General features: G+C 39.5%; 2 protein-coding genes across 2 annotated transcripts in view; one reads left to right on the top strand and one right to left on the bottom strand.

Annotated features, from left to right (window-relative positions):
• Window positions 1–617, bottom strand: LOC120247051 (60S ribosomal protein L17-like). Its single transcript, XM_039254765.1, has one exon. It carries the CDS (start codon window positions 588–590, stop codon window positions 42–44), a length of 549 nt encoding a protein of 182 aa, XP_039110696.1. The 5' UTR covers window positions 591–617; the 3' UTR covers window positions 1–41.
• Window positions 1–15764, top strand: part of ODAD2 (outer dynein arm docking complex subunit 2) — a 171086-nt gene that overhangs the window by 49261 nt on the left and 106061 nt on the right. Inside the window, exons 10-15 of the mRNA XM_039254766.1 lie at window positions 2534–2680; window positions 3034–3243; window positions 4947–5189; window positions 5528–5638; window positions 7959–8113; window positions 10367–10609. Of these exons, the coding sequence (XP_039110697.1) occupies window positions 2534–2680; window positions 3034–3243; window positions 4947–5189; window positions 5528–5638; window positions 7959–8113; window positions 10367–10609 (1109 nt within the window). The remainder of the gene's footprint in view (window positions 1–2533; window positions 2681–3033; window positions 3244–4946; window positions 5190–5527; window positions 5639–7958; window positions 8114–10366; window positions 10610–15764) is intronic.

Below are 15764 nucleotides of genomic sequence, written 5' to 3'. Positions count from 1 at the left end.
TTTCTGTTTTTACTTTTATTTGCATGTACTTTATGCAGAATTTACTCCCGGGCCATAAGTTTTTGTTTCTTCAGTTTCTTCTGGGATATCTTTTTCTTCTGTGCAACTTCCTCTTCTGGTTTAGGAACAATCTGCTCTTTTTCAGTGAGGATCATCTCAATGTGGCAGGGAGAGCTCACGTATGGGTTAATCTGACCATGAACCCTGTAAGTTCTACGCCGCATCTTGGGGGCTTTGTTCACCTGGATGTGCTCGATGACCAGAGAATCTTCATCTAAACCCTTAAGTTCAGCATTACTCTCTGCATTTTTAAGCATGTGCAGTTCAGCACTCTTTTTGGGCCACCGACCCTGTGTCCAGCCCCACTGTTTGGCCTGGGCACACCTACCAACTCCACCATTGTAGCGTCGGAATGGAACACATTGCTTCTGCAAAGTGACATCTTTAAGATACTTGGTGGCTTTTCGGATATGCATACCCTTGATGGCCTGGGCAGTTTCACGTGTGTTCTTAAAGTGAACACGAAGATTTGAACCTCTTGATTTGCATGATTTTGTCGGGTTTTCCGGGTCAAGTGAATAGCGAACCATTTTCAGAGATCACCTCAGGCCGCTCACAGGAAGAGCTCTGCCTTCTGTTTTTAAGTGCTTGTGTGTGTGTGGTGGTGGGAGGGGTCCTGTGCCCCCAAATGAGAGCTTATAAAACTGAAAGTAATAAATTAAGGATTTAATGCTTTATATTTCAAACCAACTGTAGGAAAATTGGTGGTGTTAAAATTTCTTTTTTAAAAAAATGTTTTTTAATCTTTATTTTTGAGAGAGAGAGAGAGAGAGAGACAGCACGAGCAAGTTCTGGGGGAGCTGTCAGCACAGAGCCCAATGCCAGGCTCAAACTCATGAACCGTGAGATCATGAGCTGAGCCGAAGTTGGATGCTGAACTAACTGCCCCAAAATTTCTCCTGATATCAAGAAAGAGACATTAGGAGCTGTAAGAACAAAACTTATTATTTTAAATGTAATTTAAATGTAAATAAGGAAATGAAGGCTTTTGTCATTTAAACTTGATCTTGAATATAGTGAACAGCTTGGATTACCCAGAAAGAAAATTAGTATGAAAAGAAGACAATGACAGTGGTGTCAATGCAGGATAGTAGTTTTTAACAGTTTTAGAGATGTAGAGGGACTTTTCTGGAACGGTAAAAGGAAAGGCTGAAGTCTCAACCTTTCCATCTTTTTGATGCTTATGCCCTTATACTTCTATTTCAGCTTCTTATTTTAAAAATAATACATTTTCTTGAATTCACAAGATGGTTTATATATGTGATAGAAGGAGGGGCTTGGGCCACTTGAATATAACTTCCACTTTTGTGGTAAGTGTATAGACTATATCTCTGTACATTTACATATAATAGATATAGTAATATAAAGTAATAATTAGCAAATGAGAATAAACATAATTTGTAGGTGTCTTTCCTCAAAAAAAGGAGAAAGGTTTATTTGAGACCGTTGGTACTATGTTTTCAAGTAGCAATCCAAAGTCATCTTTCATATTTTACAAAAATGTTTATACTTCTGTTAGAAATATTGCCTTTGTATCTTATGAACTATTTCAGCACTTATACTTGAATTGTTGTTTACCATCCAATCTTAATAGGGGGAGAAGTAGTAGGTATTATGCTGTATCCTTCAGATGAGTTTCAAAGCATTAATGATCAGTGGACATTGCTTAAGAAGTCTTGGAGTGAATTCTGATTATGATTTCCTGTCAGGTCTGTTTCACTGATCAATCATTAATTTGTTGTTTAATATATCAGACTGTTTTACCTTAAAGGAGCAGTTCCCTACTCCCCTTTACATTTGGTAATTAGCTAAGCAGACGTTGATTGCATGATTCTCTATATTGGGCCAGCATTTTGCTCACGGTACAAAAGGCTTCTTTTTTTCTCCTTCATCCACACACTGAGTCCTCTCCAGTTCTTAATGGAATTGCCTCTTCACTCCCCACCCCACAGCCCTTCCCCGACCTACCCCGGTCCCAGCATGGATTGTTATACTGCTTCCCACAGAGTTTCCCTTTCTCCAGAAAGACTGTTCCAGACTGTTCTACATACATCTGTAAGAATAATTTTCAGGCATGGTTTGGATTGCACAGTACTCTATTCAAGAACTATAGGGACTGCCTATTACCTCTACATAAAACTTACATTCCTCAGTCGATCTCTCAAGGCTTGCCCCTTGACTCTATTTAATGTACTAATACCACCTAATGCTACAGCTGTTTAAAGCAGACAGACCACCTTTAAATGTTGACTCTTAATTGGAATAATGTTTTATGATACTCTGTAAAGCTTTTTCATGCTTCAGCTCTACATGATTCATTTAACAAATTATAACCCACTCAGAGAACTTAAAAAAATTTAACGTGCTGTGTAGGGGGAGACACATTTCCGAGTTCATGGATTCATAACCATTAAGTAAATTTCCATGGAAGAATGATCTTATTTAACCTTTCTGTGGCATTGTGTCTTCGTAGGGAGGAAATCAGACAGCTACAGTGATTGCATTGTGCTCAATGAAGGATTTCAACTTAGCACAAGAGACCTGTCAGTTGGCAATCAGGGATGTTGGAGGCCTTGAAGTTTTAATAAATTTGCTTGATACAGATGAAGTCAAATGTAAAGTGAGTGGTTTCCTGACATGGGTGACGAACCTTCTTCACACTTTCCTGTGCTTCTCTTTTTACCAATAGGTGTCTGCCACTTCTGCCCAGTTCTTGTCCTTGTCTGCTAGCCACTCTTCTCATCTCTACCTTTCTTCCCTATCTTCTGGTTCCTTTCCATCAGTATGTGCTTCTTAAATGATGAATGTTTGTTTACATAATTGAAGGAAAATAAGGAGCATATGTGTAACACACAGGAATAGAAGATATTTCTTTAAAAAACTTCACAGGGGAAGGATTTTAAGTAGACTTGGAATTTTTATGGTTATGCATTAAACACTTATTTTCACCTCTAACTTCTTTTTCTCATTTAGATTGGTTCATTAAAAATCCTGATGGAAATCAGTCATAATCCTCAAATCAGACGTAATATTGTTGACCTTGGGGGCTTACCAATTATGGTTAATATACTTGATTCTCCACATAAGAGTCTGAAATGTTTGGCAGCTGAGACAATTGCAAATGTTGCCAAGTTTAGAAGAGCCCGACGGGCAGTGAGACGCCATGGGGGCATCACCAAACTCGTGAGTACTGCTGACATCGTCATCAGCACAGCCCTGCCACTAAGATGTCAACTTCCTGCTGTCCTTCCTAAAGGAGATGTTGCCTTTGCTGAGTCTTTTTTTTTAATTTTTTAAAATGCTTTTTATTTTGAGAAAAAGAGAGAAAGGGAGGGAGGAACAGAGAGACAGGGAGAGAGAGAATCCCAGGCAGGCTACATGCTGTTAATGCATAGCCTGACATGGGGCTTGATCTCACGAACTGAGAGATCAAGACCTGAGCTGAAATGAAGAGTCAGATGCTTAACCAACTGAGCCATCCTGGTGCCCCAGCTTTGCTGAGTCTTGAAAAGTGAGTAGGTATTTGTCATGTACACACACTAGAGAAAGGCATTTCAGGAAGATGAAGCTATGTTGATAAAGGCCCAGAGCTGGAAAACAACAGAGTATTTGGAAACTACAAGTGGCTAATGAGATGGGCTGGGTAGTAAAAGATGAATGTAAGGGACCATGGTGGTCACACAGGGCCTTATCCAAGAGCTGAAGAGTTTAGATTTTATATAGATACTAAGGGAATAACTTTTGGAGACACATACTTTAAAGCTGTCTGCTCTGTGTTCAGTCCCATTGTCGTAGAATGAAAGCCATCTCAGTGTCCTTTCTTGGGCTGTAACTAGTTTGTCCATGAGTGTCCACTTGACTCAAGCCAGTCCCACAGATTTTTCTCCCAGGAATTTGGAATTGGGAATTAGAGACTCTACTTAGTCTGGACTACTCTTTACTAAACTCAAGATATAGTGGTCATGATTATGTGGACATATCCATGGAATCTGGCTTGCAGAGAGAGAAGAATGAAGTAGACACACATTGTTGGATAGAGATAACTCTGGCTGCCCCAACTTTACTTCCTCTGGAGCACCCTTACTTATACAGATAAGATACTGCTTATCTATATAAATTGCTGTTCCCTTAAAGTCTTCAGTGACTTTAGTTACTAAAAAAAAAAAAAAAGAAAAGAAAAGAAAAGAAAGGATCCTGGCAGCTGTATCATATGGATTGGTTGGTTTCAGCAGCCCAGGTGGGGGGCCACGTCCTCCAAAGAGATCTCATGGTTTTAAGAATATACAGGCCATTCAGTTCTCATAGAAAGTTCTAATGGCTTTAGGGAGCCTGGTTTTCTGAGATACCAGGACTGAGGATATAGTTTACAAATCTTCCTAATGCAAATATTATAGCTATATTAAGAAAATACAATCTTGGTGAGATTAAATTTCTTGTAGGAAGGAAATGTAAACACTCCCAAATCTGGAGGAAGGTGTTTGAAGGGTCTTGTTTCTTTGTTTTTCACATGCAGTATGAAAGTTAATTTGTGAAAGTATTTTTATATTGTTTAAAGCTTATTTTATTTTGAGAGAGAGAGAGAGAGAGAGAGAGAACACACATATGAGCAAGGGAGGGACAGAGAAAGGGGGTGGAGAGAGAATCCCAAGCAGGCTCTACACTGTCAGCATGGAGCCCAGGGTGGGGCTTTAACCCATGAACTGCGAGATCATGACCTGAGCTGAAATCAAGAGTCTGATGGTTAACTGACTGATCCGCCTAAGTGCCCTGAAAAAGTATTCTTGTTTTTGATGGAGGTTAGCTTGGTAGCCACCCTATATCTATTGAGGAGCATGTTGTTTTATTTCAAAGATCCCCGTGTGCATCATATTTACCTATTCTTGTAGGTCGCTCTACTCGACTGTGGGAAGAGTTCGGCAGAACCAGCTCAATCGAGCCTGTATGATGCCAGAGATGTGGAAGTGGCTCGCTGTGGAGCACTGGCATTGTGGAGCTGCAGTAAGAGTTACACGAATAAAGAAGCCATTCGTAAAGCTGGGGGCATTCCTTTGTTGGCTCGCTTACTGAAGACATCTCATGAAGACATGCTAATTCCAGTGGTGGGGACATTGCAAGAATGTGCATCAGAGGTACTCAATCCAGCTCTGCTTCCCTTGCTTTCATTTACCTTGACATTCTTTAGGTTGAAAAATAATTTTCAAGGTTATCATGACTGCTAAGGAATTTTTTTTTTTTTTGAGAAGCCAGGAGTCTATTAGAAAGAGAAGATGAAACTAACAGAACATTAATTAAATTGGTACCCGTGTGATGTATTTTTGAAAATACTGACCAAAGTCTTTTCTTATGTAGTTGTGTTAACCTTGGACCTTACTGTTTATTAAGAAAGTTTGTTGGCATCATTATTAATAAGTTTAAAAAGACAATATACGTGCCTTACGTGCATAAATATTTAAATTTGTGTTCCTAGGAAAACTACCGAGCTGCAATCAAAGCAGAAAGGATAATTGAAAATCTAGTGAAGAACCTAAGTAGCACAAATGAACAATTGCAGGAGCACTGTGCCATGGCCATCTACCAGGTGCGGTGGGCTCTACAGACAGCTGTGGTGTTCTTCTCCGTGTAGTTAAGACAATGTTTCTAAACACGGCTCTCATTCTCTGGGAGTGGGACTCAGGAATCAGCATTTTTAACAAGAACCCCTAGGGGTTTTCCAGCACACATAGGTCTGAGAACCACTGTCCTATGCTAATGACAGATGCCTGTATATGTGAGAGAGAAACCTACTCCAACATGTCTTGATTATTTACATTTCTAGATGGCACTTAAATGTCTTTGTCTCCTAAAACAAATCACTTAGTGTAAAATAGCAAAATATATACATGATGCCTTTGCATTGCTTTACAGGCACCATATTCAAACATAGTGGTCTTGGGAAATTTGTCTTCTACCAAGACAGAATGGATGGATGAATGAGTGTGTGCTTGTGTGTGTGGGGGGGTGGGTGTGTGTGTATTCCTCTTTTATCTTTTTATTAATTTACTTTAACCTTTGTTAACTTTTTGTGAGCTATTCATTTTATAGTATACCAGAAAACAAATTAGAAGTAAAGATGGCTTTCAAAAACTAGTAGCTGGCTGGTTGCTGGTCATGCCAGCTTCCACCTAATCAAAGAAATCAGAGTCAATTTCCTAGAGGAATGCACTTTAAAATGTGTATAGTGGGGTGCCTGGGTGGCCCAGTCATTTAAGCATCTGACTTCAGCTCAGGTCATGATCTCACAGTTTGTAGGTTTGAGCCCCACATCGGGCTCTATGCTGACAGCTCAGAGCCAGAAGCCTGCTTTGGATTCTGTGTCTCCTTCTCTCTCTCTGCTCCTTCCCCACTTGTACTCTCTCTCTTACTCAAAAATAAATAAACATTCAAAGAGAGAGAGATAATAAAATGTGCACAGTGAGAGTATGCCAAAAAGAGTCAGAGAAAGGGGTTCATGTAGGTAGAGGACTGTATTAGTTTGCTAGAATAAAACAAAATACCACACTGGGTGGCTTAAATAACATGTTTCTTACCTTACACTTCTGGAGGCTAGAAGTTTGAGATCAAGGTGTCCACAGCATTGGTTCTTTCTGAGGACTCTCTCCTTGGCTTGTAGGTGGCCGTCTTCATGTTCACATGACATTCTTCCTCTGTCTCCACATCCTTACTTTGTTCCATTCTAATATTTTCTTCTTCTAAGGATGCCAGTCATATTGGATTACACCCCATCTCAATGGCCCTATTTACCCTTCATTACCTCTTTAAAGACCTTATCTTCAAATATGGTTACATTCTGAGGTACAGGGGTTAGGACTTTGACATATGTTAGCTTTGAGGGTACACAACTCAGCTCAAACAAAGATATATAGCTTTAACTTGCATATTTAAGCCTTATATGAATGACTATGAAGAAGTGGTTAGAAATAGTGATTACTTTTTTAAAAGTTGCAACTGAACCAGAAGTGAAAGTCATAAATAGAAGAAAGCATAACAAGTGCCTTGTGGTGCATTAAAATGAGGATTTCTTCTAGTGGCCCTCATGGATGATCTATGACATGCATCTATATCATATGGCCTCAAAGACCAACTCTATACTTAGGATTATAGCATATCTATACTAAGTTTATCATCTTTTTGCTCTATAACCTGGGAAGGATGATCAGCTGGGAATATCTATGCAGCATGTATTTATTTGAAAGGATGACACAAATGTGGATAAACATACGTGAATATAATGTCAATTGCTGTTGCTAGAACTCACTTCTCTGGGCATAGAAACTCTATTGAAGAAATGATCATTTCCTAGATGCAACACGTATTTATTTGAAAGGATGACACAAATGTGGATAAACATACATGAATATAATGTCAATTGCTGTTGCTATAACTCACTTCTCTGAGCATAGAAACTCTATTGAGGAAATGATCATCTCCTAGATGTTGGGAGTCATTGAAGTTCTGACTAAATCCTTATCACTCATCTGTCTTCTCCCCTACATTTTCCCAGGACTGTGTGTTGCATTACTGCAGAAATCCTCTGTCCATGCATGTGGCATTCTAGGTTTCTAAATCAACCAGCCTCTGTTTTTGTCTTGGTGGAAGCCACTGTTACCTCAGAACTGACTTCGAAGAATTTCCAAGTATATAGAAACTGCTAAACATGGCAAAAATTATGTAAAGGAAGAGACACACTGAGATAGCTGCCAGTACAGAGAAGAATTATATTTTACTTTGGAGGCCCCTTCAGAAAATGATACTCTCTGAATAGAAGTTTCACAGTCACTAAAATGGCAGCCTCTTTAGCAATCGCCAAAATCTTGATATGCTTTGATCACTGACAGCCTCTGATTTGATTTTTTGTGTAGTGTGCTGAAGATGAGGAAACTCGTGATCTCGTTAGACTGCATGGAGGTCTTAAACCTCTGGCCAGCCTGCTCAATAACACAGACAATAAGGAACGGTTGGCTGCTGTCACTGGGGCAATATGGAAATGTTCCATCAGCAAAGAGAATGTGACCAAGTAAGAGAAGACATTCAATATTCTGTTAAAAAATTTGCCTATCGAGGAATCGCTGTATTCTTTTTTTTAATCAATTTATTTATTTTTCTTACAAATAGTTTATTATCAAGTTGGTTTCCATATAACACCCAGTGCTCATCCCCACAAGTGCCCTCCTCCATGCCCATCTCCTCCTTCCCCCCCACATCCATCAGTCCTCAGTTTGTTTCTCAGCATTCAAGAGTCTCTCATGGTTTGCCTCTCTCCCTTTCCCCCACCATTTCCCCCCCTTCTTCTCCCCCATGGTCCTCAGTTAAGTTCCTCCTAATCCTCCTATACGTGCAAACATATGATATTTGTCCTTCTCTGCCTGACTTATTTCGCTCAGCATAACACCCTCAAGGTCCATCCATGTTGCTACACATGGCCAGATTTCATTGTTTCTCATTGCCATGTAGTATTCCATGGTATAGATAAACCACATCTTCTTGATCCATTCATCTGTTGATGGACACTTAGGCTCTTTCCATGTTTTAGCTATTGTGGAGAGTGCTGCTATGAACATTGGGGTACATGTGCTCCTATGCCTCAGCATTTCTGTATCCCTTGGGTAAATTCCTAGCAGTGCTATTGCTGGGTCATAAGGGAGTTCTATTGTTAGTTTCCTGAGGAACCTCCACACTGTTTTCCAGAGGGGCTGTACCAGTTTACATTCCCACCAACAGTGTAGGAGGGTGCCCGTTTCTCCACATCCTCGCCAGCATCTAGAGTTCTCTGATTTGCTCATTTTAGCCACTCTGACTGGCGTGAGGTGGTATCTCAGTGTGGTTTTGATTTGTATTTCCCTGATGAGGAGGGATGCTGAGCATCGTTTCATGTGTCTGTTGGCCATCTGGATGTCCTCTTTGGAGAAGTGTCTGTTCATGTCTTCTGCCCATTTCTTCACTGGGTTGTTTGTTTTTCGGGCGTGTAGTTTGGTGAGTTCCTTATAGATTCTGGATATTAACCCTTTATCTGATATGTCATTTGCAACTATCTTTTCCCATTCTGTCAGTTGCCTATTCGTTCTGTGGGTTGTTTCCTTTGCTGTGCAGAAGCTTTTAATCTTGATGAGGTCCCAATCATTTATTTTTGCTCTTGATTCCCTTGCTTTTGGGGATGTGTCAAGTAAGAAGTTGCTGCGGTGGAGGTCAAGGAGGTTGTTTCCTGCTTTCTCCTCTAGGGTGTTGGAATCACTGTATTCTTAACTCACTGACACTACACTGTGTATAATGAGTACTTCAACTAAAAAATTAAAGTACAGATGCATAAAAAAATGGGCATTGAAACATATTCCCATACAGTTATTTTAATAGTCAATTATAATGCTACTCCTATAGTTTTCATACATGTATGTTCTAGACTAATTTGGCAGTATTAAGGATATTTAGAAATGAAAGACTTCTACTTCCTATCCCACCACCTGGCTATGGTTTTCTGTGCCTCACTTAGTAAGGCCAAGGGACAAGCTGACATAATCTTATCTGTGTGAATGGGCTCTTTTGCTTATGGGCAGCCATTTAAATGACAAGTACCTCTGATTTCCTGCAGAGGCCTCTCAAGATGAGGGGATGAATTTCCCACTGAATCTTTAGATATGGAAGTGATGCCATTCTTTTAGATAAACAAGATGAGTCAGCTAAATACCACCTTCCTGGTTGTGTAGTCATTGTCAAATGTTTTCACTGAATTTTAAAGTACTTGTAAACTTTATGACCCTCTGCTTTATTTTAATCTTCAAATTTGTCTCTTCATATATTTTTAGGGTTCTCACTCACTGTGATGGATATTCTGAAGCAACCCTTCCTTGTCTCAGTGTGATGATTTTAACAAGAAATCGACACATCTTATTTAACACAAAATAGGTTTATTTTGCTTTGTTCATGTAAAACAGCCTCTGTGACATGTAAAAGATACCCATAGCATAGTAGAATTGCTGACACTCTGATTTGGAAGAAGTTGGTAGTTGTCTTAGAGAACATACAGTATAGTGATTAAAGGCGCAGATGGCTGGAGGTACAAAGCAGCTTCACTATTTACCAAGCTTCAAATTAGCCTTCTGAGAATGGGGGTTATGGTAGTATCTGCATCATCGAGTTTTTGTAAGGACTGAACGAGCATATAGTTGGCATTTAATAATTTTCTATTCTTAATGTTATTAGCTAATTTTATACCAAAAGTAAATACTGTTTCCCCTTTTCCTCCTCCCACCTTTTCTTCTCATGATGAATTCAGGTTTCGGGAATACAACGCCATTGAAACTTTGGTGGGACTTTTAACTGACCAGCCTGAAGAGGTACTTGTGAATGTGGTTGGTGCACTGGGAGAATGTTGTCAGGAATATGAAAATCGCGTCCTTGTCCGGAAATGTGGTGGCATTCAACCACTTGTGAACCTCCTTGTTGGAACAAACCAAGCTCTTCTTGTCAATGTCACAAAAGCAGTTGGTGCTTGTGCATTAGAACCTGAAAGTATGATGTAAGTAGCCTGCCAATGGAAAGATTTTATTTGGGAGTGATGGGGGGAACACTGGGGTAGACATAGAACTGTGTGTGTCCTCACTTAGAATTGGTGTGTACAAATGATGCAAAAGTAAAGTGGATTTATGATAAATAACCATAAGGTTACCAGTAATGAGTTACAGAGCCAAAGTGTTCCCTAGGATGAGCTGGAGGGCTAAGGCTAGACATTTTGGGAGGACTTAAAATTCCCAGTAATTAATTTCCCTTGCAGAACCTTCATATGATGAACAAAATTCTTCTCTGCTTCCCAGGGAAGAATTCTCTCTCTCTCTCTCTCTCTCTCTCTCTCTCTCTCTCTCTCTGTCTGTCTCTGAGAGCCTAGATAGTTTTAGTATAGTATCCTCCTTGTTTCTCAATTCAATTCAGCAAACATATTTTGAGCACCTAATAAGAGCCATGAATTGATGAGGGGAAAAGACAAAGGGTTTTAAACTGTGATCTTGGTCCTAAAACAAATTCTTGTCTAATTAAGAAGAAAAGATTTACATGTAGTACAACTTAAGAACAATAGGAAGTAGTGACTGGGTGGCTCAGTTGGTTTAGCACCTGACTCTTGATTTTGGCTCAGGTCATGATTTCACAGGTTTGAGATAGAGCCCCACATTGGTCTCTGCACTGTCACAGTACAGAGTCTACTTGGGATTCTCTCTCTCTTTGCCCCTCCTGTGCTCGCTCGCTCTCTCTCCCTCAAAATAAATAAGTAAACTTAAAAAAATTAGATTGTTTGTCTAAAAAGTAAAAAGAATCATGTCAAGATTATATAGAGATTATATATACAAATATATACTTAAATATATAAATAATAACTTGTATATAAATTAAATATATATGAATATACTTATATGAGATAAATATATTTAAATGTGTGTGTATGTGTGTGTGTGTGTATGTGTGTGTATAAGTCCAGAAAGGGAAGAACCCATATGGGCCAAAGTTATTGTGTGATTGTTATCCAGAGAACCAGAAGTAACAGGATGAGAAACGTAGAGGGAGGAGACATATGGAGATATACTTAAGGAATTGGCTCCACGTGATTGTGGTGTCTTGACAAGTCCACATTCTAATGGGGGAAGCTGGAAAGCTGGAGACTCAGGAAAGAGCTGCAGTTTGAGGTCAAGGCAGTCTGCTGCCAGAATTCCTTCTTGCTCAGAAGAAGTCAGCCTTTTTCTATTAAGGCCTTCAATTGATTGGATGAGGCCCACTAACATTATGGAGAATAATCTGCTGTACTCAGAGTCCACCAATTTAAATATCAACCGCATCCCAAAAAACACCTTCACAGAAATATGCAAAATAATGTTTGACTAAATATCTGAGTATCCCTTAATCCAGTCACGTTGACTCATAAACATTAGCTAACACATGTCCCCTCCTTGTCAACTTGGTACCCATTCATGCATCTCCTTAAACCATACTTAATATCTATAGAAAGATAATAACAAGGCCATATTCCTGCCTAATGCTATACAGTTATCCCCTGTACCTCTGAAAATACACTAACCCTTTTCCCGGAAGACAGAGCAAAGTTCTTGAATGATATCTTGGTATCCTGTTATTTAAATACTCTGATATAAAGCTAACCATTCTTAAAAACCATGATACAAAGTTATTATGTCTCATGTTACATGACGAGAGGATAAGAAAGGGAAGAAAACAAATACACACACACATACACATATTTGTAACAAAATAAGGAATACTCATTCTAAAACTGGTCATGTGGTCATAGCTGGTATTTATAACTACCTGCTTTCATTACTCATTCCATATTCCCTTTGCCCTCAGCAAGCACTTTAGCTGGATGTGGTTCTTTACCTGGTGGGGTAACCCAAACCTTCATTCCTTCATTCCTGGGCCATTAGTAGCCCTGCCTGGATTGGGCTGTTGTAGTTTTCCATCAACCTTAATCACACGGCATGGTAATACTTAAGACATGCCCTAAGGGATCTCCTGTTTTCCAGATACAGTCTTCTCTACCTCCATTGTGGAATAGCCGTCCAATTTCCCCTCAGTAATTGGGATCAATCACCCCAGCCAACACAGTAACTCCCTTCATTGCTTGGTGATTTAGAGGCATGGGGAGGCCAAAGTGGCCGGGTGGTAGTTTTAACTTTGAATTCAATGCCCATGAATCCTGGGCTATGGAAGCAATAACACCTCATTATTTGCAGCTTGATGGCTCTGTTGGCCTGTCCTGTAGACCCCAGAGGTCTGACAACCTTCCTTCATTTCATCCTATCTCTGTCCCCTTCAGTCCAAGTTGGCAGTTTCTTGTGATGGTTGATTGGATCCATGAGTCACACCTGTAGTCTTTTTATACTATGATTCTCTTATATATCTCCTATATAATTTCATTTAGATTCGCTCATTCATCCAACTCTTCAATATGTGTGACCAGGCACTCAGGGCTGCTGTGTATGGATATACCCTGCATGACCCTAGGGGACACCATTCACATAGACATGTACAGAGCAACACACATTGTGGGGCCATACATACAACCCTGCTGAAGTGTGGTTTGCTATTTCACCATTGGATCAGTAGAGGAAGCTCATACCAGTAGTCTCTGGTAGTGCCTTCTTCCTTCTGCCCACTTTTCTGGCTTTTGTGATTCATTTGTATTCAGTCAGGTCCTCTTCCTTCACAGGAAGCCTGAAGCTCTAAGACAGCCATGGAACTCTGTTAATGTGATTCTGGTCTAACCACATGTCTGGTATATAAGTACTAAAGCCACTATAACCCTTTTTGGATTTGGTTATTACAGCCCTAGGTTCAGATGTTTCAGACACCGAGGAACACTCGTTGTTACCCATGATAACTTTGAGGGAAGAACATCAGCTGGACTTATGAGACAGTTTGCTGATGTATTTATCTTTCGGAAGAGCACACAGTGTTCATTAGCACCTGATGCACACTTGTCAGAAATGGTTTTATATTTTTCTTTTGACCTTTGGCTCTGGTTGACTATTTTATCTGCTCATATCTACCAACTACACCCACTGCCTTTTTTTATGCATTCTCCTGCTCTCTGCCCTCAGCTGAGGTTCTGTCTTCTTTTACCTGGACCATTGAAGCAGGTCCTGTTTTGTCTCATCTCACATCTGTCCCCTTCCATACCTTCCACTATGGCACTGAAATTTACTGTCCTAAACTGTAGATCTGATAGGGTTGTTTCCTTGGCCTAAGGAACCGTCAGTGACTTCTCAAGCTTTAAAAACCAAACCTAAATTCCTTCGTCTTATTTAAAGCATTTGCTCCCTGGCCCCATTCTGCTTCCCAAACTTAATCTTTTCCATGCAAATGTTAGCTATCTAGAGTTATATTGTTATTTTTTTATTACTTATTCATTAAAAATATTAAGTATCTTTTGTGCTAGCCACTGAAAGTATAACATGCCCAGAGAAAAGTTCCCGCTCTCTTGGAACTTACATTCTTTTGTGTATGTGGGACAGACTCTGAACTCTTAAATAAAACAATTTCAGATGGTGCTAAATGCTATAAAGAAATTAGCACTAGAGGGGTGCCTGGGTGGCTCAGTTAAGTGTCTGACTCTTGGTTTGGGCTCAGGTCATGACCTCCCGATTTCATGAGTTCAAGCCCTGCATTGGGCTCCGTGCTGGCAGTGCGGAACCTGCATGGGATTCTGTCTCCCTCTCCCTTTCCCTCCCCCATTCATGCTGTCTCTCTCTCTTTCAAAATAAATAAACTTAAAAAAAAAAAAAAGAAAATAGCATGATTGAAAGTGAGGTGGTTACATTTGCAACAGTAGAAAGAGAAAAGAGAAAGTGGAAGAGCGGGTCGTAGTCTCTGGGAGGATAATATTTGAACCAAGACCTGAGAGATGAGAGGACGGCCTGAGGGAAGAGCCCACCAGACAAGGAGCAGCAAACACAAATGCCCTGCGATGGGATTGAGCTCTGCCTGAGAATTTACCTTGAGGTTTTTGGGTTTTTTTAAAACATACTTTTCATATATATTTTATTTATTACTTATTATTAGTGCCTTATTAGTATAGTAGTATAGGTTTTCCTATATCACTGATACTGTGTCATAAATCATCTTTTTATCTCTTGATAATTACTAATTTCTTTTTAACTAAGTTCTTTAATTTCAGTATAGTCGACATCCAGTATTATATTAGTTTCAGGTGTACAATATAGTGATCGAACAATTCTATACATTACTCAGTGCTTATCACGACAAGTGCAATCCTTAATCCCCATCACCTATTTTACTCATACCTCCACCCACCTCCCCTCCGGTAACCATCAGTTTGATCGCTATTGTTAAGAGTCTGTTCTTGGTTTGTCTCTTTCTCTTTATTTCCCTTTGTTCATTTGTTCTATTTCTTAAATTCCATAGATGAGTGAGATCATATGGTATTTTTCTCTGACTTATTTCACTTAGCATTATACTCTCTAGCTCCACCCCTGTTGTTGCAAATAGCAAGATTTTATTCTTTTTATGGCTGAATAATATTCCACTGTATGTATGTGTGTGGGTGTGTATATATATATATATATATATATATATATATATATATATATACCACTCCTTCTTTATCCATTCATCTGTCAATGGACACTTGGGCTGCTTCCATAATGTGGCTATTGTAAATAGTGCTGCAGTAAACATAGGAGTGCATATAGCACTTTGAATTAGTGTTTCTGTATGTTTTGGGTAAATATCCACTAGTACAATTCCTGGATCATAAGGTAGGTCTATTTTTAACTTTTTGAGGAAATTCCATACTGTTTTCCACAGGGCTGCACTCCCACTAACATTTGCGTTCCCACTAACAGCGCAAGAGGGTTCCTTTTTCTCCACATCCTTGCCAACACCTATTGTTTCTTCTGTTTTTTTATTTTAGCCATTCTGACAGGTGTGAGGTGATCTCTCATTGTGGTTTTGATTTGCATTTCCCTGGTGATGAGTGATTTGAGTATCTTTTCATGTGTCTGTTGGCCATTTGTATGTCTTCTTTGGAGAAACGTCTGTTCATGTCTTCTGCCTATTTTTAAATTGGGTTATTTGCGGGGAGGGGGAGAGGGGGAGCTGTTGAGCTGTATAAGTTCTTTATATATTTTGAATAATTACCCTTTACTGGATAT

This window comes from Hyaena hyaena, unplaced genomic scaffold (genome assembly GCF_003009895.1).
Source record: "Hyaena hyaena isolate Hyena2069 unplaced genomic scaffold, ASM300989v1 scaffold_498, whole genome shotgun sequence".
In the NCBI taxonomy this organism is placed as follows: domain Eukaryota; kingdom Metazoa; phylum Chordata; class Mammalia; order Carnivora; family Hyaenidae; genus Hyaena; species Hyaena hyaena.
This window is presented reverse-complemented; position numbering and strand designations above follow the sequence as displayed.